The following is a 25,021-nucleotide window of genomic DNA, read 5'->3' on the forward strand; positions in this document are numbered from 1 at the left end:
AAAGATGAATGTTACAATCCAACAGTTGGGCAACAAAACACATTACTTACAGTATAAACACTTTGTAGGGCGCAACAAAACACATTCAGCTTCCTGGAAAAAGTTACTTTCTCGTAAGACGAAAAAGTAAGCAAGCCTGATAGAGAGCGCCCAAATGTAAGGCTCCACTTTTCAGAATGTGCTAGCTCCATGCTAATTTACATTGGATTTGCCATATACATGCTACCATTTAGCATTAGCGATTTTACATGGCGATTTCAACACCCCCAAATTTAAGTAATGAAAACTACAGCAAAGATGAATGTTACAATCTAACAGTTGGGCAACAAAACACATTACTTACAGTATAAACACTTTGTAGGGCGCAACGAAACACATTCAGTTTCCTTGGAAAAAGCTACTTTCTCGTAAGACTTGAAAAAAGCAAGCATGCCTGATAGAAAGCGCCCAAATGTAAGGCTCCACTTTTCCGAAAAGCGCTAGCACCATGCTAATCTCCCTAGGATTTGCCATAAACATGCTACTGATTAGCATTAGCAATTTTACATGGCGATTTAAACACCTCCAAATGTAGTAATGAAAACTAAAACCAATATGAATATTACAATCTAACAGTTGCTGTGTAATGAGTATATTACTTACCGTATAAACACTTTGTAGAGCGCAACAAAACACATTCAAGCTACTTCCTAGTATGGACAACAAAGCAAGAATGCTCACATTAAATATATATTTGTATCATTTATTAGCCCATAAAGACACACAAAAGTGCCATTAGTGCCGTCGAGTGTATCTTTTTTATTCCTATGTTATGTTGAAGAGTGTGTGTGTGTGTCTTGTGTGTTAGGAGCGATGGTCGCCGCTGGTCCCTGGCCTCCCTTCCCTCCTCCGGATATGGCACCAACACGCCCAGCTCCACCGTCTCTGTGAGCACTTTTTCACCATTTTTCTTCAACATACCCCAGTTTTTAATTGGTTCTGTGACCCAACTTGTAATCAGTGTTGGCAATTGAAATGAGCTAAAATATTTTTTTTATATGCCTTTAAAAAAAATAAAAATCTAACTTTTGTATAATAAATAATGTGTAAAAACCATACAATAGAATGTAGTACAAACAACTACAGTAGTTTAATGCAATAATAATGTACAGTATTTACATGACATTTATTCACACCCCAACTGCAATTGTTGTTCATCCCCATTCTAAATCCATTCATGATTTGCAAAAATCTATTTAAACAAAGTAAAAATGTAAAAAAAGCATTTTATTTAAAAAAATTCACTTTCGAGAATCGTGTTGAATCGAGGATATTATTGAATTGAGAATCACAAAGGGAAAATCGTGTTAAATCGAGAACCGTATCGAAGCGGGAATGGTGTTGAATCATGTTGACAAAAGAATCGTTGAATCGAAAATTTTGTTGAATTGAGAATCTTGTTGGATCGAGAATCACGAAGCGAGAATCGTGTTGAAAAAAGAATCGTGTTGAATTGAGAATCGTGTTCAAAAAAGAATCGTTCAATTGAAAAAAAAAATTGAATCGAGAATCTTGTTGAATCAAGAATCATGTTGATTTGAGAACGGTATTGAAGCAAGAATCGTGTTGAATTAAAAAATTTTTGTTGAATCGAGAATCGTGTTTGATCAAAAATGTTGTTGAAATTAAAATCTTGTTGGATCGAGAATATTATTGAATTGAGAATCACAAACCGAGAATCGTGTTGAATCAAGAATCACGTTGAAATGAGAACCACGAAGGGAGAATCGTGTTGAAAAAAAGAATTGTTGAATCAAGAATCGTGTTCAATCGAAAATCTTGTTAGATCAAGAATGGTGTTGAATCGAGAATATTATTGAATTGAGAATCACGAAACGAGAATCGTGTTGAAAAAAGAATCCTGTTGAATCAAGAATCACGTTGAATTGAGAACCACGACGTGAGAATCGTGTTGAAAAAAGAATCGTGTTGAATCAAAAATGTTGTTGAAATTTAAATATTGTTGGATCAAGAATTGTGTTGAATCGAGAATCACGAAGCGAGAATCGTGTTGGGGAAAAAAATTGTGTTGAATTGAGAATCGTGTTCAAAAAAGAATCGTTCAATTGAAAAAATTTTGAATCGAGAATCTTGTTGAATCAAGAATCGTGTTGAGTCGAGAATTGCGTTGAATCAAGAATCATGTTGATTTGAGAACCTTATTGAAGCAAGAATCGTGTTGAATTAAATTTTTTGTTGAATCGAGAATCGTGTTGAATCAAAAATGTTGTTGAAATTAAAATCTTGTTGGATCGAGAATATTATTGAATTGAGAATCACGGACCGAGAATCGTGTTGAATCAAGAATCACGTTGAAATGAGAACCACAAAGGGAGAATCGTGTTGAAAAAATAATTGTTGAATCGAAAATTTTGTTGAATCAAGAATCTTCTTGAATCGAAAATCTTGTTAGATCAAGAATGGTGTTGAATCAAGAATATTATTGAATTGAGAATCACGAAACGAGAATCGTGTTGAATCGAGAATCACGTTGAATTGAGAACCACGAAGCGAGAATCGTGTTGAAAAAAGAATCGTGTTGAATCAAAAATGTTGTTGAAATTTAAATATTGTTGGATCAAGAATCGTGTTGAATCGAGAATCACGAAGCGAGAATCGTGTTGGGAAAAAAATTGTGTTGAATTGAGAATCGTGTTCAAAAAAGAATCGTTCAATTGAAAAAAAATTTGAATCGAGAATCTTGTTGAATCAAGAATCGTGTTGAGTCGAGAATTGCGTTGAATCAAGAATCATGTTGATTTGAGAACCTTATTGAAGCAAGAATCGTGTTGAATTTATTTTTTTGTTGAATCGAGAATCGTGTTGAATCAAAAATGTTGTTGAAATTAAAATCTTGTTGGATCGAGAATATTATTGAATTGAGAATCACGAACCGAGAATCGTGTTGAATCAAGAATCACGTTGAAATGAGAACCACAAAGGGAGAATCGTGTTGAAAAAATAATTGTTGAATCGAAAATTTTGTTGAATCAAGAATCTTCTTGAATCAAAATTCTTGTTAGATCAAGAATGGTGTTGAATCAAGAATATTATTGAATTGAGAATCACAAAACGAGAATCGTGTTGAAAAAAGAATCGTGTTGAATCGAGAATCACGTTGAATTGAGAACCACGAAGCGAGAATCGTGTTGAAAAAAGAATCGTGTTGAATCAAAAATGTTGTTGAAATTTAAATATTGTTGGATCAAGAATCGTGTTGAATCGAGAATCACGAAGCGAGAATCGTGTTGGAAAAAAAATTGTGTTGAATTGAGAATTGTGTTAAAAAAAGAATCGTTCAATTGAAAAAAAAATTGAATCGAGAATCTTGTTGAATCAAGAATCTTGTTGAGTCGAGAATTGCGTTGAATCAAGAATCATGTTGATTTGGGAACCTTATTGAAGCAAGAATCGTGTTGAATTTAATTTTTTGTTGAATCGAGAATCGTGTTGAATCAAAAATGTTGTTGAAATTAAAATCTTGTTGGATCGAGAATATTATTGAATTGAGAATCACGAACCGAGAATCGTGTTGAATCAAGAATCACGTTGAAATGAGAACCACGAAGGGAGAATCGTGTTGAAAAAATAATTGTTGAATCGAAAATCTCGTTAGATCAAGAATGGTGTTGAATCAAGAATATTATTGAATTGAGAATCACGAAACGAGAATCGTGTTGAAAAAAGAATCGTGTTGAATCGAGAATCACGTTGAATTGAGAACCACGAAGCGAGAATCGTGTTGAAAAAAGAATCGTGTTGAATCAAAAATGTTGTTGAAATTTAAATATTGTTGGATCAAGAATTGTGTTGAATCGAGAATCACGAAGCGAGAATCGTGTTGGGAAAAAAATTGTGTTGAATTGAGAATCGTGTTCAAAAAAGAATCGTTCAATTGAAAAAAAATTTGAATCGAGAATCTTGTTGAATCAAGAATCGTGTTGAGTCGAGAATTGCGTTGAATCAAGAATCATGTTGATTTGAGAACCTTATTGAAGCAAGAATAGTGTTGAATTTAATTTTTTGTTGAATCGAGAATCGTGTTGAATCAAAAATGTTGTTGAAATTAAAATCTTGTTGGATCGAGAATATTATTGAATTGAGAATCACGAACCGAGAATCGTGTTGAATCAAGAATCACGTTGAAATGAGAACCACGAAGGGAGAATCATGTTGAAAAAATAATTGTTGAATCGAAAATTTTGTTGAATCAAGAACCTTCTTGAATCGAAAATCTTGTTAGATCAAGAATGGTGTTGAATCAAGAATATTATTGAATTGAGAATCACGAAACGAGAATCGTGTTGAATCGAGAATCACGTTGAATTGAGAACCACAAAGCGAGAATCGTGTTGAAAAAAGAATCGTGTTGAATCAAAAATGTTGTTGAAATTTAAATATTGTTGGATCAAGAATCGTGTTGAATCGAGAATCACGAAGCGAGAATCGTGTTGAAAAAAAAATTGTGTTGAATTGAGAATCGTGTTCAAAAAAGAATCGTTCAATTGCAAAAAAATTTGAATCGAGAATCTTGTTGAATCAAGAATCGTGTTGAGTCGAGAATTGCGTTGAATCAAGAATCATGTTGATTTGAAAACCGTATTGAAGCAAGAATCGTGTTGAATTTAATTTTTTGTTGAATCGAGAATCGTGTTGAATCAAAAATGTTGTTGAAATTAAAATCTTGTTGGATCGAGAATATTATTGAATTGAGAATCACGAACCGAGAATCGTGTTGAATCAAGAATCACGTTGAAATGAGAACCACGAAGGGAGAATCGTGTTGAAAAAAAGAATTGTTGAATCGAAAATTTTGTTGAATCAAGAATCGTGTTGAATCGAAAATCTTGTTAGATCAAGAATGGTGTTGAATCGAGAATATTATTGAATTGAGAATCACGAAACGAGAATCGTGTTGAATCGAGAATCACGTTGAATTGAGAACCACGAAGCGAGAATCGTGTTGAAAAAAGAATCGTGTTGAATCAAAAATGTTGTTGAAATTTAAATATTGTTGGATCAAGAATCGTGTTGAATCGAGAATCACGAAGCGAGAATCGTGTTGAAAAAAAAATTGTGTTGAATTGAGAATCGTGTTCAAAAAAGAATCGTTCAATTGCAAAAAAATTTGAATCGAGAATCTTGTTGAATCAAGAATCGTGTTGAGTTGAGAATTGCGTTGAATCAAGAATCATGTTGATTTGAGAACCGTATTGAAGCAAGAATCGTGTTGAATTAAATTTTTTGTTGAATCGAGAATTGTGTTGAATCAAAAATGTTGTTGAAATTAAAATCTTGTTGGATCGAGAATATTATTGAATTGAGAATCACGAACCAAGAATCGTGTTGAATCAAGAATCACGTTGAAATGAGAACCACGAAGGGAGAATCGTGTTGAAAAAATAATTGTTGAATCGAAAATTTTGTTGAATCAAGAACCTTCTTGAATCGAAAATCTTGTTAGATCAAGAATGGTGTTGAATCAAGAATATTATTGAATTGAGAATCACGAAACGAGAATCGTGTTGAAAAAAGAATCGTGTTGAATCGAGAATCACATTGAATTGAAAACCACGAAGCGAGAATCGTGTTGAAAAAAGAATCGTGTTGAATCAAAAATGTTGTTGAAATTTAAATATTGTTGGATCAATAATCGTGTTGAATCGAGAATCGTGTTAAAAAAAGAATCGTGTTCAATCGAAAATGTTAAATCGAGAATCTTCTTAGATCAAGAATCGTGTTGAATCGAGAATATTATTGAATTGAGAATCACGAAACAAGAATCGTGTTGAATCGAGAATTGGGTTGAATCGAGAATCGGGTTGAAAAAAGAATCGTGTTGAATCGATAATCACGTTGAAATGAGAATCACGAAGCGAGAATCGTGTTGAAAAAAGAATCGTGCTGAAAAAAGAATCGTTCAATCGAAAATTTTGTTGAATGGAGAATCTTGTTGGATCAAGAATCGTGTTGAATGGAGAATCACGTTGAATTGAGAACCACGAAGCGAGAATCGTGTTGAAAAAAGAATCGTGTTGAATTGAGAATCATGTTGAAAAAAAGAATCGTTCAATCGAAAATGTTGTTGAATCGAGAATCTTGTTGGCTCAAGAAGCTATTCTGAAGCGAATCGTCACACCTTGAATCAGAATTGGACCTAATCGTTCGGTCCCCAAATATTCAGCAGCTTCACCACCTTTTCATGGATAAATGTTGGATGCTAATCAGAGAAGAAGAAAAACATGCCGCCTTGAATCTTTTCTTTTCATGCGGAAATATATATTTGTTTCATTTCCAGTCGTCCTGTTCATCACAGGAGAAGCTGCACCAGCTGCCCTTCCAGCCCACGCCCGATGAACTGCACTTCCTGTCCAAACACTTCTGCACCGAGAGCATCTCCACCGACGAGTGTCGCCGCGCCACCGCCATGCGGCCGCGCTCTCGCAGCCTCAGGTGACTAGCCTCAGCGTAAAATATCTCAAATGGTTATTCTCATCGCATTTATTTATTTTTTATAATGCTACAATTAGCTACAAGGAAAATACAATTGGTTGGAAAAAAGTTAGTATGCTAATGTTAGCATGCTATCAGTTAACATACATCACATACCGACTTATATGACTCTGAGGTGTACGGTGGTATAATTGGTTGAAAAAAAGTTAGCATGCCCATGTTAGCATGCTAAAAGCTAACGTAGATCACGTACCGACTTATGACTTAAAGGTATGCGGTGGTATAATTGGTTGAAAAATAAAAGTTAGCATGCTAACAGTTAACGTATATCACGTACCGACTTATATGACTGAGGTGTACGGTGGTAAAATTGGTTGGAAAAAAGGGTTAGCATGCTAACAGTTAACGTATATCACGTACCGACATATATGACTGAGGTGTACAATGGTAAAATTGGTTTTAAAAAGTTAGCATGCCCATGTTAGCATGCTAACAGTTAACGTATATCACGTACCGACTTATATGACTGAGGTGTACGGTGGTATAATTGGTTGAAAAAAAAGTTAGCATGCCCATGATAGCATGCTAACAGTCAACGTAGATCACGTACCTACTTATATATACAGTATATATATATATATATATATATATATATATATATATATATATATATATACAATTGTTATCCTCATCCTAGGTTTTTTTGTTTTAAAATGCTACAATTACCTACAAAAAAAATAAATAATTGGTTGAAAAAAAGTTAGAATGCTAATGTTAGCATGCTAACAGTTAACGTATATCACCTATCCGACTTATATGACTGGGGTGTACGGTGGTAAAATTGGTTAAAAAAAAGTTAGCATGCTAACAGGTAACGTAGATCACATATCGGTTGGTTTAAAAAAAGTTAGCATGCCAATGTTAGCATGCTAACAGTTAACATAGGTCACGTACAGACGTATATATATATATGTATATATATATATATATATATATATATATATATACATATATATATATAAATATATATATATATATATATACATAATTGTTATCCTCATCCTACGTCTTTTTGTTTTAAAACGCTACAATTACTGACAAACAAATTAGAATTGTTTAAAAAAAAAAGTTAGCATGCTAACAGCTAACGTAGATCACGTACCGACTTATATATATATATACTGTATATATATATCTATATGTATATAGATATATATATATATATATATATGTATATATATATATATACTGTGTATATATATATATACTATATATATATATATATGCATATATATATATATATATATATATATATATATATATATATATATATATACATATATATATATATATATATATATGTATATATATATATATATATATATATATATATATATATATATGTATATATATATATATGTATATATGTATATATATATATATATGTATCTATGTATATATATATATATATATATATATATATGTATATATGTATATATATATATATATATATATATATATATGTATGTATATATATATATATATATATATATATATATATATATATATATATATATATATATATATGTATATATATATATATATATATGTATATATATATATATATATATATGTATATATATATATATATATGTATATATATATATATATATGTATATATATATATATATATATATATATATGTATATATATATATATATGTATATATATATATATATATATGTATATATATATATATATGTATATATATGTATATATATAAGATTGTTATCCTCATCCCAAGTCTTTTTGTTTTTCAGCCCCGGGAGATCTCCTTCCTGTTACGACCACGAGATCATCATGATGAACCACGTCTACAAGGAGCGCTTCCCCAAGGTACGCCGCCATTCTTGTCTCACCTTGTATTAGTCTCACCCCGCCTTTGTCTCACCCCGCCTTTGTCTCACCCCACCTTTGTCTCACCCTCCTGTGCGGGCAGGCCACGGCCCAAATGGAGGAGAAGATCCAGGAGATCATCCGCAGCAGTTCTCCAGAGATGGTCCTCCCGCTGGCCGACGGCGTGCTGGGCTTTGCCCACCATCAGATCATCGAGCTGGCCAGAGACTGCCTGGAGAAGAGCCGGCAGGACCTCATCACTTCTAGCTACTTCTGTGAGCTCACTGACAAGCTGGAGAGGCTGGTGCAGGAGGTACTGACCACCCACTCCACTTCCTGCTGTCACCACCACTTCCTGTCACTCCACATCCCTGATTAGTGATCGTTCTTATGGAAGGACCCGGAGGGAAAAAATATTCAATGTAAACATTTTTATTTCAAATGAAATGAAATAGAATTGAATTGAAATTAATGTAATTCAAATTGTTTCAATTTGATTCAATTGAATCCAATCGGATTGGATTGCAATGTATTCGATTCAATCGAGTTCGATTGGGTTCGATTGGGTTCGATTCATTTGATTGATTGGATTGGATTATTTTCAATTGGATTCGATTTGATTGAATTGGATTCGATTCGGTTTGATTTGATGCGATTAGATTGGGTTCGATTCGATTAATTTGATTGATTAGATTGGATTGGATTTGATTCACTCGAGTTCGATTTGATTCAATTGGATTGGATTCAATTGGATTCAATTCAATGAAGTTTGATTCTATTCGATTCGATTGGATTCCATTCAATCAAGTTCGATTGGATTGTATTGATTTGATTGATTGTATTCCATTCGATTCGATTGGATTCCATTAGATTCGATCGGATTGGATTCAATTGGATTCGATTCAATCAAGTTTGATACTATTCGATTGGATTGGATTCCATTCAATCAAGTTCGATTGGATTGGGTTGAATTGGATTGGATTCAATTGGATTAGATCGGATTGGATTGGATTCATTTGATTGATTGTATTGGATTCAATTCGATTCGATTGTATTGGATTAGATTCGATTGTATTCAATTCGATTGTATTGGATTCGATTTCATTCGATTGGATTGGATTGGGTTAGATTCGATTCATTTGATTGATTGGATTTGATTGGATTGGATTCAATCTAGTTCGATTTGATTCGATTGGATTGGATTTGATTCAATTGAATTGGATTCGATTCGATTCATTTGATTGATTGGATTCGATTCGATTGAATTGGATTCGATTCGATTTGATTCGATTAGATTGGATTAGATTGGGTTTGATCGATTCATTTAATTGATTGGATTGGATTGGATTCGATCTAGTTTGATTTATTTAGATTGGATTGGGTTTGATCGGATTGGATTAGATTCGATTGGGTTTGATTCGATTGAATTGGATTCAATTCAGTTCGATTTGATTAGATTGGATTGGGTTCGATTCGTTTAATTTGATTGATTGGATTCGATTCAATCGAGTTTGATTGGATTGGATTTGGTTCGATTCATTTGATTGATTGGATTCAATTGGATTGGATTCGATTGGATTCGATTCGATTCATTTGATTGATTGAATTCCAATAGGATTCAATTGGATTAGATTTGATTGTATTCTATTTGATTTTATTCGATTGAATTGGATTCGTTTCTGTTCGATTTGATTTGATTAGATAGGATTGGGTTCAATTGGATTCATTTGATTGATTGAATTTGATTGGATTGGATTCAATCTAGTTCGATTTGATTCGATTGGATTGGATTGGATTAGATTGGATTTGATTCAATTGAATTGGATTCGATTCGATTCATTTGATTGATTGGATTCGATTAGATTGAATTGGATTCGATTTGATTCGATTAGATTGGATTGGATTGGGTTTGATCGATTCATTTAATTGATTGGATTGGATTGGATTCGATCTAGTTTGATTTGATTCGATTGGATTGGGTTTGATTGGATTGGATTAGATTCGATTGGGTTTGATTCGATTGAATTGGATTCAATTCAGTTCGATTTGATTAGATTCGATTGGGTTCGATTCGTTTCATTTGATTGATTGGATTCGATTCAATCGAGTTTGATTGGATTGGATTTGGTTCGATTCATTTGATTGATTGGATTCAATTGGATTGGATTCGATTGGATTGGATTCGATTCATTTGATTGATTGAATTCCAATAGGATTCAATTGGATTAGATTTGATTGTATTCTATTTGATTTTATTCGATTGAATTGGATTCGTTTCTGTTCGATTTGATTCGATTAGATAGGATTGGGTTCGATTGGATTCATTTGATAGATTGAATCGGATTGGATTCGATTCAATCTAGTTCAGTTTGATTCGATTGGATTGGATTCATTTGATTGATTGGATTCGATTGAATTGGATTGGATTCGATTGAATTGGATTGATTCGGTTCGATTTGATTAGACTAGATTGGGTTCGATTCAATTCATTTGATTGATTGGATTGGATTGGATTGGATTCGAATCAATCGAGTTCGATTGGATTGGATTCATTTGATTGATTGGATTGGGTTGGATTCCATTCGATTGGATTGGATTGGATTCCATACGATTCAGTCAAGTTCGATTTGATTCGATTCGGTTGGATTCGATTCAATCAAGTTCGATTGGATTGGATTGAATTGCTCTGATTGTAATCCCTCAGCTATCAAAGCAGAAAGGAAATGTCAACACAAGCATGGCAAACACTAACAAAGTCAACAAAGTAGTCAAATCACATTGAACACTGAACAATAACTTCTTCAAATGAAGCTAAAAATAAGAAATATGTGAGAAATGTTTAATAAAGTGTAAGAAAATAGTGTGAAAATGTAAACAGAGGAACCTGAGAAGAATTATTTTCTAGTGCCAGGAGGTTACAGCTGTGCTCTAAAGGGTGAGCACCAAGTATGACTAGTAAACCAAAACCCAAACTGTTAAAGATAATTATTGAGCAGGAGTAATAAGACATCTTGTCTGGTGTCCAGTCCACCGAGAGGTCGGAGAGCGAGGAGGTCAACTTCATCCGAGACCTGGCCAAGAAGATCCTCATCGTCATCGCTCGACCCGCTCGACTGCTGGAATGTCTGGTAAGTGTTTGACCAGAACCTCATGACAGCCAGTCAAATGTGAAGAAAACTTGGTTTTTTTTAAATTTTTGTGCGGTTTGTAATATTGTCCAGGAGTTTGACCCCGAGGAGTTCTACCACCTCCTGGAGGCGGCTGAGGGCCACGCCAAGGTGGGCCAGGGCATCAAGACCGACATCCCGCGTTACATCATCAGCCAGCTGGGACTCACGCGGGACCCTTTAGAAGGTTAGCCTAAAATGCTACAATTAGCAATTTTCTACCCCAAACTTCTGATTGTCTGTTTCTGTGTCCCGGAAACTAAGTTTCGAAACTGGCTCTCCAGCGCCCCCTTTTAAATTTGATAACAAATTAGCCCCGCCCACCATTTTCACATATCGACACAAAAATTGCTGGAGACGTCCATCCCGACTCAAGAACCTGTATCGGAAAACAAACAGGACGTCGGCTTTTGGTTAACGTATATCACGTACCGACTTATATGACTCTGAGGTGTACGGTGGTAAAATTGGTTGGAAAAAAGTTAGCATGCTAATGTTAGCATGCTAACAGTTAACGTACATCACATACCAAATTATATGACTCTGAGGTGTACGGTGGTAAAATTGGTTGAAAAAAGTTAGCATGCTAATGATAGCATGCTAATGTTAGCATGCTAACAGTTAAGATAGATCACGTACCGACTTATGACTCTGAGGTGTACGGTGGTAAAATTGGTTTAAAAAAAAGTTAGCGTATATCACGTACCGACTTTTATGACTCTGAGGTGTACGGTGGTAAAATTGGTTGAAAAAAAGTTAGCATGCTAATGTTAGCATGCTAACAGTTAAGATAGATCACGTACCGATTTATGACTCTGAGGTGTACGGTGGTAAAATTGGTCTAAAAAAAAGTTAGCATATATCACGTAACGACTTTTATGACTCTGAGGTGTACGGTGGTAAAATTGGTAGAAAAAAAGTTAGCATGCTAATGTTAGCATGCTAACAGTTAAGATAGATCACGTACCGATTTATGACTCTGAGGTGTACGGTGGTAAAATTGGTTGAAAAAAATATAGCATGCTAATGTTAGCATGCTAACAGTTAAGATAGATCACGTACCGATTTATGACTCTGAGGTGTACGGTGGTAAAATTGGTTAAAAAAAAAGTTAGCGTATATCACATACCGACTTTTATGACTCTGAGGTGTACGGTGGTAAAATTGGTTGAAAAAAGTTAGCATGCTAATGTTAGCATGCTAACAGTTAAGATAGATCACGTACCGATTTATGACTCTGAGGTGTACGGTGGTAAAATTGGTTTAAAAAAAAGTTAGCGTATATCACGTACCGACTTTTATGACTCTGAGGTGAAGGGTGGTAAAATTGGTTGAAAAAAAGTTAGCATGCTAATGTTAGCATGCTAACAGTTAACGTACATCACATACCAAATTATATGACTCTGAGGTATACGGTGGTAAAATTGGTTGACAAAAAGTTAGCATGCTAATGTTAGCATGCTAACAGTTAGGATAGATCACGTACCGATTTATGACTCTGAGGTGTACGGTGGTAAAATTGGTTTAAAAAAAAAAGTTAACGTATATCACGTACCGACTTTTATGACTCTGAGGTGTACGGTGGTAAAATTGGTAGAAGAAAAGTTAGCATGCTAATGTTAGCATGCTAACAGTTAAGATAGATCACGTACCGATTTATGACTCTTGAGGTGTACGGTGGTAAAATTAGTTGAAAAAAAGTTAGCATGCTAATGTTAGCATGCTAACAGTTAAGCTAGATCACGTACCGATTTATGACTGAGGTGTACGTTGGTAAAATTGGTTTAAAAAAAAGTTAGCGTATACCACATACCGACTTTTATGACTCTGAGGTGCACGGTGGTAAAATTGGTTGAAAAAAAGTTAGCATGCTAATGTTAGCATGCTAACAGTTAACGTACATAACATACCAAATTATATGACTCTGAGGTGTACGGTGGTAAAATTGGTTGAAAAAAGTTAACATGCTAATGTTAGCATGCTAACAGTTAAGATAGATCACGTATCGATTTATGACTCTGAGGTGTACGGTGGTAAAATTGGTTTAAAAAAAAGTTAGCATATATCACGTACCGACTTTTATGACTCTGAGGTGTACGGTGGTAAAATTGGTAGAAAAAAAGTTAGCATGCTAATGTTAGCATGCTAACAGTTAAGATAGATCACGTACCGATTTATGACTCTGAGGTGTATGGTGGTAAAATTGGTTAAAAAAAAAGTTAGCGTATATCACATACCGACTTTTATGACTCTGAGGTGTACGGTGGTAAAATTGGTTGAAAAAAAGTTAGCATGCTAATGTTAGCATGCTAACAGTTAACGTACATAACATACCAAATTATATGACTCTGAGGTGTACGGTGGTAAAATTGGTTAAAAAAAAAGTTAACGTATATCACGTACCGACTTTTATGACTCTGAGATGTACGGTGGTAAAATTGGTTGAAAAAAAGTTAGCATGCTAATGTTAGCATGCTAACAGTTAAGATAGATCACATACCGACTTATGACTCTGAGGTGTACGTTGGTAAAATTGGTTTAAAAAAAAGTTAGCGTATATCACGTACCGACTTTTATGACTCTGAGGTGAAGGGTGGTAAAATTGGATGAAAAAAAGTTAGCATGCTAATGTTAGCATGCTAACAGTTAACGTACATCACATACCAAATTATATGACTCTGAGGTGTACGGTGGTAAAATTGGTTGAAAAAAGTTAGCATGCTAATGATAGCATGCTAATGTTAGCATGCTAACAGTTAAGATAGATCATGTACCGACTTATGACTCTGAGGTGTACGGTGGTAAAATTGGTTTAAAAAAAAAGTTAACGTATATCACATACCGACTTTTATGACTCTGAGGTGAAGGGTGGTAAAATTGGATGAAAAAAAGTTAGCATGCTAATGTTAGGATGCTAACAGTTAACGTACATCACATACCAAATTATATGACTCTGAGGTGTACGGTGGTAAAATTGGTTGAAAAAAGTTAGCATGCTAATGATAGCATGCTAATGTTAGCATGCTAACAGTTAAGATAGATCACGTACCGACTTAGGACTCTGAGGTGTACGGTGGTAAAATTGGTTAAAAAAAAAGTTAACGTATATCACGTACCGACTTTTATGACTCTGAGATGTACGGTGGTAAAATTGGTTGAAAAAAAGTTAGCATGCTAACAGTTAAGATAGATCACATACTGACTTATGACTCTGAGGTGTACGTTGGTAAAATTGGTTTAAAAAAAAGTTAGCATGCTAATGTTAGCATGCTAACAGTTAACGTACATCACATACCAAATTACATGACTCTGAGGTGTACGGTGGTAAAATTGGTTGAAAAAAGTTAGCATGCTAATGATAGCATGCTAATGTTAGCATGCTAACAGTTAAGATAGATCACGTACCGACTTATGACTCTGAGGTGTACGGTGGTAAAATTGGTTTAAAAAAAAGTTAACGTATATATCATGTACCGACTTTTATGACTCTGAGGTGTACGGTGGTAAAATTGGTTGAAAAAAAGTTAGCATGCTAATTTTAGCATGCTAACAGTTAACATACATCACATACCAAATTATATGACTCTGAGGTGTGCGGTGGTAAAATTGGTTGAAAAAAGTTAGCATGCTAATGACAGCCTGCTAATGTTAGCATGCTAACAGTTAAGATAGATCACGTACCGACTTATGACTCTGAGGTGTACGGTAATAAAATTGTTTTTTTTTTTAAGTTAGCATGCTAACAGTTAACTTAGATCACTTACTGACTTATATGACTTAGAGGTGTAGGGTGGTAAAATTGGTTAAAAAAATTTATTATCATGCTAACAGTTAACGTAGATCCCGTACCGACTTATATGACTGAGGTGTACGGTGGTCAAATTGGTTAAAAAAATGTATCACGCTAATGTTAGCATGCTAACAGTTAACGTACATCACATACCAAATTATATGACTCTGAGGTGTACGGTGGTAAAATTGTTAAAAAAGAAAGTTAACGTATATCACATACCGACTTTTATGACTCTGAGGTGTACGGTGGTAAAATTGGTTGAAAAAAGTTATCACGCTAATGTTAGCATGCTAACAGTTAAGGTCGATCAGGTACCGACTGCTATGATTCTGAGGCATATGCATGCTAAATTAGCAAAAAAAAGGTTATATGCTAATGGTAGCATGCTAACAGTTAACGTATATCACAAACCAACTTGTGACTCTGAGGTGTACGGCGGTAAAATTGGTTTAAAAAAAAAAAGTTAGCATGCTAGCAGTTAACGTAGATCAGGTACCGACTTATGCGACTCTGAGGCATATGTATGCTAAATTGGCAAAAAAAAAGTGAATACGCTAATTTAGCATGCTAACAGCTAACATACATCACATACAAAATTAAAAGACTGAGGTGTACGGTGGTAAAAGTGCTTAAAAAAAAGTTAGCATGCTAACAGTTAAGGTCGATCACGTACCGACTTATATGACTCTGCGGTGTACGGTGGTGAAATTGGTTTAAAAAAGTTAGCATGCTAATGTTAGCATGCTACCACGTTAACTTGTAAAATATCAAGGTGGGATCGGACTGTCTTTCATTCGAGGGCGATAAAAAGTTTCCCCCAAACAAAGTCTGGCACACGTCGGTGCTGACGTGTGCAAAACCTCGACTCATGTGAGCATCATTAGCCCGGCGATGGCGTCCCTACAGACCTGCTGGAACATTCCGCCACTCGCCATCACATCCCACCAGATGTTCCACAAATGGCCTTGGACTCTGCTTGTGGTTTTTAATGAGCGCTTGTTCCAGATCATTGGCAACATCTCAGTCAGCGGATCTTTGCTTTCTTCTTCACGCCAACAAAGGAGGAGCTCTTGTGCTTTTGTCCATTAGTTAGCTAGTTAGCTGGTTAGCGACATAACTTCAGCATATTTTCATCCCACTTTTAGCAAATCTCAGTCATGGGATGAAGATCATTTCTACCATGTTAGCGAGCCACCCCCGCCCACAGAGACAAAGACAATGAATGACTGACGAGAGGTTCAGAGTTAGTCAGTTAGTTGGTCGGTCATTTATTTAGTTAGTCAATTAGTTAGTTATTTAGTTAGTCAGTTATTTGTTTAGTTTGTTAGTCAATTTGTCAGTTAGTTAATCAGTTATTTATTTAGTTAGATGGACAGTAATTTATTTAGTCAATTGATCAGTTATTTAGTTTGTTCTGCAATTAGTCTGTTATTTAGTTTGTCAGTTATTTATTTAGTTTATTAGTCAGTTAGTTAGTCAGTTATTTATTTAGTTAGATGGACAGTAATTTATTTAGTCAACTGGTTAGTTATTTAGTTTGTTCTGCAATTAGTCTGTTATTTAGTTTGTCAGTTATTTATTTAGTTTATTAGTCAGTTAGTTAGTCAGTTATTTATTTAGTTAGATGGACAGTAATTTATTTAGTCAATTGGTCAGTTATTAGTTTGTTCTGCAATTAGTCCGTTATTTAGTTTGTCAGTTATTTATTTAGTTTGTTAGTCAATTAGTCAGTTAGTTAGTCAGTTATTTATTTAGTTAGATGGACAGTAATTTATTTAGTCAACTGGTCAGTTATTTAGTTTGTTCTGAAATTAGTCCGTTATTTAGTTTGTCAGTTATTTATTTAGTTTATTAGTCAGTTAGTTAGTCAGTTATTTATTTAGTTAGATGGACAGTAATTTATTTAGTCAATTGGTCAGTTATTAGTTTGTTCTGCAATTAGTCCGTTATTTAGTTTGTCAGTTATTTATTTAGTTTGTTAGTCAGTTAGTTAGTCAGTTATTTATTTAGTTAGATGGACAGTAATTTATTTAGTCAACTGGTCAGTTATTTAGTTTGTTCTGCAATTAGTCCGTTATTTAGTTTGTCAGTTATTTATTTAGTTTATTAGTCAGTTAGTTAGTCAGTTATTTATTTAGTTAGATGGATAGTAATTTATTTAGTCAATTGGTCAGTTATTAGTTTGTTCTGCAATTAGTCCGTTATTTAGTTTGTCAGTTATTTATTTAGTTTGTTAGTCAATTAGTCAGTTAGTTAGTCAGTTATTTATTTAGTTAGATGGACAGTAATTTATTTAGTCAACTGGTCAGTTATTTAGTTTGTTCTGAAATTAGTCCGTTATTTAGTTTGTCAGTTATTTATTTAGTTTATTAGTCAGTTAGTTAGTCAGTTATTTATTTAGTTAGATGGACAGTAATTTATTTAGTCAATTGGTCAGTTATTAGTTTGTTCTGCAATTAGTCCGTTATTTAGTTTGTCAGTTATTTATTTAGTTTGTTAGTCAGTTAGTTAGTCAGTTATTTATTTAGTTAGATGGACAGTAATTTATTTAGTCAACTGGTCAGTTATTTAGTTTGTTCTGCAATTAGTCCGTTATTTAGTTTGTCAGTTATTTATTTAGTTTATTAGTCAGTTAGTTAGTCAGTTATTTATTTAGTTAGATGGACAGTAATTTATTTAGTCAATTGGTCAGTTATTAGTTTGTTCTGCAATTAGTCCGTTATTTAGTTTGTCAGTTATTTATTTAGTTTATTAGTCAGTTAGTTAGTCAGTTATTTATTTAGTTAGATGGACAGTAATTTATTTAGTCAATTGGTCAGTTATTTAGTTTGTTCTGCAATTAGTCCGTTATTTAGTTAGTCAGTTATTTATTTAGTTTGTTAGTCAATTAGTCAGTTAGTTAGTCAGTTATTTATTTACTTAGATGGACAGTAATTTATTTAGTTAATTGGTCAGTTATTTAGTTTGTTCTGCAATTAGTCTGTTATTTAGTTAGTCAGTCGGTTATTTAGTTAGTTAATCAGTAAATTTTTAGTTAGTTATTCAATCAATTACCCAATTATTTAGTTAGTTAGTTAGTCAGTCAGTTATTTAGTTAGTCAGACAGTTATTTCGTTTGTTTATCAGTAAATTTTAGTTAGTTAGTTAATCAATTAATCAAATTTTAGTTAGTTAGTTGGTCAGTTATTTAATTAGCCGGACAGTTATTTATTTAGTTTGTTAGTCTGTCAATTAGTCAGTTCTTTAATTAGTCAGTCAATGATTTAGTTAGTCAATCAATTACCCAATTATTTAGTTAGTCAGTAAGTTATTTAGTTAGTCAGACAGTTTTTAGTTAGTTTATCAGTCAATTTTAGTTAGTTAGTCAGTTAGTTAATCAATTACTCAATTATTTAGTTAGTTAGTTGTGTGTGTGTGTGTGTGTGTGTGTGTGTGTGTGTGTGTGTGTGTGTGTGTGTGTGTGTGTGTGTGTGTGTGTGTGTGTGTGTGTGTGTGTGTGTGTGTGTGTGTGTGTGTGTGTGTGTGTGTGTGTGTGTGTGTGTGTGCGTTTGTGCTATCCCACCTCCACCCAAAAATTATGAATTCACTCTGTGAATTTATAATTTAATATACATATTATAATTTATTTGTATTTACTTATGATTACATATTGTAGGACTTTTATGCAATATTATACATTGTATTATCTCAAATTATGAAACATTTTATTATTTAATGTACATATTATCATTTATTTTCATTTACTTATGATTACATATTGTAGGATTTTTATGCAATATTATACATTATGTTTTCTCAAATAATGGAAAAAAAAAATTGAATATACATAATATTAGGTATGAGTCTCAGTGAAAGTCATTGCAGCCCCCTAGTGGTGACACATGGTATTGTTTTTGGTAAAAATGGCACCTTTTCCTGCAATGACTTTCTTCAGGTGTTTTTCCAAGCCAAAGACAAAGCAAAAGTGTGTTGTGTCCCTGCAGAGATGGCCCAGCTGAGCGGTGGTGGTGACAGCGGTGTGGCGGAGACGGACGACTGCGTACGATCATTACTCCTCGCCGACACGTCTCCATGGTGACACCGCCACCAAATAATCATTTCTTTCTCTCTCGCTCTCTCTCCTTCTCCCCCTCCTGGTCTTCAGGTCCAGGGTCTGAGTGCCGCCTTGAGGTGCAGACGCAAACCCTGTGAACTGGACTTTGAGTTGACCAAGCTCATCAGCAACGGCGCCTACGGGTGAGGAAGCAACTGCTGTGGCAACATGCTAGCGTGCATGCTAATACTAACATGCTAGCGTGCATGCTAATACTAACATGCTAGCGTGCATGCTAATACTAACATGTTTTCTCAACCAAACTTTACACACACATCCTGAAAGGTTCTTTAGTTAGTTTATCAGTTGTTTAGTTAGTTCATCAGTTATTTCGTTAGTTTATCAGTTATTTAGTTAATTAGTTATTTAGTTACTCAGTTATTTAGTTACTCAGTTATTTAGTTAGTTTATCAGTTATTTTATTACTCAGTTATTTAATTAGTTTATCAGTTATTTACTTAGTTATTTAGTTAGTTACTCAGTTATTTAGTTAGTTTATCAGTTATTTCATTACTCAGTTATTTAGTTACTCGTTTTTTAGTTAATCAGTTATTTAGTTACTAAGTTATTTAGTTAGTTTGTCAGTTATTTAGTTACTAAGTTATTTTGTTAGTTTATCAGTTATTTAGTTACTCAGTTACTTAGTTACTTTATCAGTTATTTAGTTACTCATTTATTTAGTTAGTTTATCAGTTATTTAGTTAGTTTATCAGTTATTTAATTACTCAGTTATTTAGTTAGTTTATCAGTTATTTACTTACTCAGTTATTTAGTTAGTTACTCAGTTATTTAGTTAGTTTATCAGTTATTTCATTACTCAGTTATTTAGTTACTCGTTTTTTTTAGTTAATCAGTTATTTAGTTACTAAGTTATTTAGTTAGTTTGTCAGTTATTTAGTTACTAAGTTATTTAGTTAGTTTGTCAGTTATTTAGTTACTAAGTTATTTTGTTAGTTTATCAGTTATTTAGTTACTCAGTTACTTAGTTACTTTATCAGTTATTTAGTTACTCATTTATTTAGTTAGTTTATCAGTTATTTAGTTAGTTTATCAGTTATTTAATTACTCAGTTATTTAGTTAGTTTATCAGTTATTTACTTACTCATTTATTTAGTTAGTTACTCAGTTATTTAGTTAGTTTATCAGTTATTTCATTATTCAGTTATTTAGTTACTCGTTTTTTTAGTTAATCAGTTATTTAGTTACTCGTTTTTTTTTAGTTAATCAGTTATTTAGTTACTAAGTTATTTAGTTAGTTTGTCAGTTATTTAGTTACTAAGTTATTTTGTTAGTTTATCAGTTATTTAGTTACTCAGTTACTTAGTTACTTTATCAGTTATTTAGTTACTCATTTATTTGGTTAGTTTATCAGTTATTTAGTTAATCAGTTATTTAGTTAGTTTATCAGTTATTTACTTACTCAGTTATTTATTTACTTACTCAGTTATTTAGTTAGTTTATCAGTTATTTTGTTACTCAGTTATTTAGTTACTCGGTTATTGAGTTAGTTTGTCAGTTATTTAGTTACTAAGTTATTAGTTAGTTTATCAGTCAATTTTTAGTTAGTCAATCAATTACTAAATTATTATGTTATTTAGTCGGTCAGTTATTTTGTTACTCAGTTATTTAGTTACTCTGTTATTTAGTTAGTTTATCAGTTATTTAGTTAGTTTATCAGTTATTTAGTTACTCAGTTATTAGTTTATTTATCAGTCAATTTTTAGTTAGTTAGTCAATCAATTACTAAATTATTAAGTTATTTAGTCGGTCAGTTATTTAATTAGTCAGTCAGTTATTTATTTAGTTTGTTAGTCTGTCAATTATTCAGTTATTCAGTCAGTCAGTTATTTAGTTAGTAATAAATTAGTTATTTTGTCAGTCAGTTACTCAGTTATTTAGTTAGTGATCTAGTCAATTAGTTAGTCAGTCGGTCACTTAGTTATCTAGTCAGTTCATCAGTCAGTCTGCTCGTTCGTTAGCTCCTTCGTTTGTTAGCTCCTTCGTTTGTTAGCTCCTTGGTTTGTTAGCTCCTTTGTTTATTAGCTCCTTGGTTTGTTAGCTCCTTTGTTCGTCAACTTGCATCCTTTGTTAGCTCCTCTGTTAGGTCGCTAGCTTGTTTGTTAGCTCGTTTGTTAGGTCGTTAGCTTGTTTGTTCGTTTGTTAGCTCCTTTGTTAGGTTGCTAGCTTGTTTGTTAGGTCGCTAGCTTGTTTGTTTGTTTGTTAGCTCCTTTGTTAGGTCGTTAGCTTGTTTGTTTGTTTGTTAGCTCCTTTGTTAGGTCGCTAGCTTGTTTGTTTGTTAGCTCCTTTGTTAGGTCGCTAGCTTGTTTGTTTGTTAGCTCCTTTGTTAAGTCGCTAGCTTGCTTGTTTGTTTGTTTGTTAGCTCCTTTGTTAGGTCGCTAGCTTGTTTGTTTGTTTGTTAGCTCCTTTGTTAGGTCGCTAGCTTGTTTGTTTGTTTGTTTGTTAGCTCCTTTGTTAGGTCCCTAGCTTGTTTGTTTGTTTGTTAGCTCCTTTGTTAGGTCGCTAGCTTGTTTGTTTGTTTGTTAGCTTCTTTGTTAGGTCGCTAGCTTGTTTGTTTGTTTGTTAGCTCCTTTGTTAGGTCGTTAGCTTGTTTGTTTGTTTGTTAGCTCCTTTGTTAGGTCGCTAGCTTGTTTGTTTGTTTGTTAGCTCCTTTGTTAGGTCGTTAGCTTGTTTGTTTGTTTGTTAGCTCCTTTGTTAGGTTGCTAGCTTGTTTGTTTGTTTGTTAGCTCCTTTGTTAGGTCGCTAGCTTGTTTGTTTGTTTGTTAGCTCCTTTGTTAGGTCGCTAGCTTGTTTGTTTGTTAGCTCCTTTGTTAAGTCGCTAGCTTGCTTGTTTGTTTGTTTGTTAGCTCCTTTGTTAGGTCGCTAGCTTGTTTGTTTGTTTGTTAGCTCCTTTGTTAGGTCGCTAGCTTGTTTGTTTGTTTGTTTGTTAGCTCCTTTGTTAGGTCGCTAGCTTGTTTGTGTGTTTGTTAGCTCCTTTGTTAGGTCGCTAGCTTGTTTGTTTGTTTGTTAGCTTCTTTGTTAGGTCGCTAGCTTGTTTGTTTGTTTGTTAGCTCCTTTGTTAGGTCGTTAGCTTGTTTGTTTGTTTGTTAGCTCCTTTGTTAGGTCGCTAGCTTGTTTGTTTGTTAGCTCCTTTGTTAGGTCGCTAGCTTGTTTGTTTGTTTGTTAGCTCTTTTGTTAGGTCGCTAGCTTGTTTGTTTGTTAGCTCCTTTGTTAGGTCGCTAGCTTGGTTGTAAGCTCCTTTGTTAGGTCGCTAGCTTGGTTGTCCGTCCCCCGAAAGATGCGTCATAAATTTGGTGGTGATTCAAGTGTGTGAGAAATTTCAAGTCAGTGCCACCGGTGGGGTTTAATAACGGCGCCATCGTGTCTGCGTTGGTGCAATTTTCGGCACATTTTCACCCTTCCACGTGAACTCACCCCGTCATGTGACTCGCCCCCCCCGCAGAGCCGTCTATCTGGTTCGCCACAAGGAGACCAAGCAGCGCTTCGCCATGAAGAAGATCAACAAGCAGAACCTGATCCTGAGGAACCAGATCCAGCAGGCCTTCGTGGAGCGCGACATCCTCACCTTCGCCGAGAACCCCTTCGTGGTGTCCATGTTCTGCTCCTTCGAGACGCGCCGCCACCTGTGCATGGTCATGGAGTACGTGGAAGGTGCGTTGCTCGCTCGCTGGCCGTGGATGGCGACCACGGCGCCGGTGACGGCGTGATTGTTTGCGTGCAGGCGGAGATTGTGCCACCCTGCTGAAGAACATGGGCCCCCTGCCCGTGGACATGGCCAGGATGTACTTTGCCGAGACGGTGTTGGCCCTGGAGTACCTGCACAACTACGGCATCGTGCACCGCGACCTCAAGCCTGACAAGTAAGACCTCGGAAATGTATTATTTTTAAAAGTCTAAATTCATTAAAGTAATATTTATTCATACTTTATTTATCTAATGCTATTTAATGTAATTTTTTTATTTTCTCAAATAATATAAACAAATATACACTTAATATTATAGATGTGTGGAATATTTTGTTTTCACAAATAAATGACAAAGATTAAAATAAGGTATTATAAGTATAACATCTGCCACAAAACATTTTTTGTTTTACTCCCAATTATTTATTTGTTTTTGTTCCAGTGTAAATGTATTTCTAGTATCTGAATTAAATGGAATATTTATTTATGCCTTATTTATTTAATGCTTTTTAATGTAAATGTTTATTAACTTTTAAAAATCAATTTACTTATTACATATTTTATGCAATATTATACACTGTATTATCTCAAATAATGAAAAAAAGTATAATTTAATATACATATAATACAAACATTTTTTACTTATAATTACATATTATAGGACTTTTATGCAATATTATACATTGTATTATCTCAAATAATGGAAAAAATATGTATATTTAATACACATAATATTACAGTATGAGTCATAGTGAAAGTCATTGCAGCCCCCCAGTGGTGACACTTGGTATTGTTTAGGAAAAAATGTAGCCTTTTCCTGCAATGGCTTTCTTCAATAACGGTAAAATGTGAAAAAGTTGATATTTTGTTAATAAACATATACTGTATAAAAGTTGATATTTTGTTAATGAACATATACTGTATAAAAGTTGATATTTTGTTAATAACCGTATATAATGTGAAAAGGTTGAAAATGTGTTAATAAACTTATACAATATTAAAACGTTTATATTTTGTTAAAAATAATATATAATGTGAAAATATTTATTGGGTTAATAAAGTTATATTAAGTGAACATTTAATATTTTGTTGTTAATCTTATATGATAAAGTTGCTATTTTGTTAATAACCATATAACATGTGAAAAAGTTGCTATTGTATTAATAACTGTGTATAATATGATAAAGTTGATTAATAACATATAATGTGAAAAGTTGATTAATAACTGTATATAATATGATAGAGTTGATTAATAACTGTATATAATATGATAAAGTTGATTAATAACTGTATATAATATGATAAAGTTAAATAATAACCGAATATAATGTAAAAAGTTGATTAATAACTGTATGTAATGTGATAACGTTGATTAATAACTGTATATAATGTGATAACGTTGATTAATAACTGTATATAATATGATACAGTTGATTAATAACTATATAATATGATACAGTTGATTAATAACTGTATATAATATGATAAAGTTGATTAATAACATATAATGTGAAAAGTTGATTAATAACTGTATATAATATGATAAAGTTGATTAATAACTGTATATAATATGATAAAATTGATTAACAACTGTATATAATATAATAAAGTTGATTAATAACTGTATATAATATGATAAAGTTGATTAATAACTGTATATAATGTGATAAAGTTAATCAATAACTGTATATAATATGATAAAGTTGATTAATAACTGTACATAATATAATAAAGTTGATCAATAAATGTATATAAAATGATAAAGTTAAGTAATAACTGTATATAATATGATACAATTGATTAATAACTGTATATAATATGATAAAGTTAATTAATAACTGTATATAATATGATACAATTGATTAATAACTGTATATAA

General features: G+C 33.2%; 1 protein-coding gene across 1 annotated transcript in view; it reads left to right on the plus strand.

Annotated features, from left to right (window-relative positions):
* Positions 1–25,021, plus strand: part of mast4 (microtubule associated serine/threonine kinase family member 4) — a 55,791-nt gene that overhangs the window by 1,120 nt on the left and 29,650 nt on the right. The window contains exons 3-12 of the mRNA XM_062057389.1: positions 848–926; positions 6,356–6,492; positions 8,313–8,388; positions 8,492–8,701; positions 11,415–11,516; positions 11,610–11,742; positions 19,332–19,387; positions 19,493–19,584; positions 22,902–23,110; positions 23,181–23,319. Coding sequence (XP_061913373.1) covers positions 6,467–6,492; positions 8,313–8,388; positions 8,492–8,701; positions 11,415–11,516; positions 11,610–11,742; positions 19,332–19,387; positions 19,493–19,584; positions 22,902–23,110; positions 23,181–23,319 — 1,043 coding nt within the window. The 5' untranslated portion in view covers positions 848–926; positions 6,356–6,466. The remainder of the gene's footprint in view (positions 1–847; positions 927–6,355; positions 6,493–8,312; positions 8,389–8,491; positions 8,702–11,414; positions 11,517–11,609; positions 11,743–19,331; positions 19,388–19,492; positions 19,585–22,901; positions 23,111–23,180; positions 23,320–25,021) is intronic.

This window comes from Entelurus aequoreus, linkage group LG08, assembly GCF_033978785.1.
Source record: "Entelurus aequoreus isolate RoL-2023_Sb linkage group LG08, RoL_Eaeq_v1.1, whole genome shotgun sequence".
Classification (NCBI taxonomy): Eukaryota; Metazoa; Chordata; class Actinopteri; order Syngnathiformes; family Syngnathidae; genus Entelurus; species Entelurus aequoreus.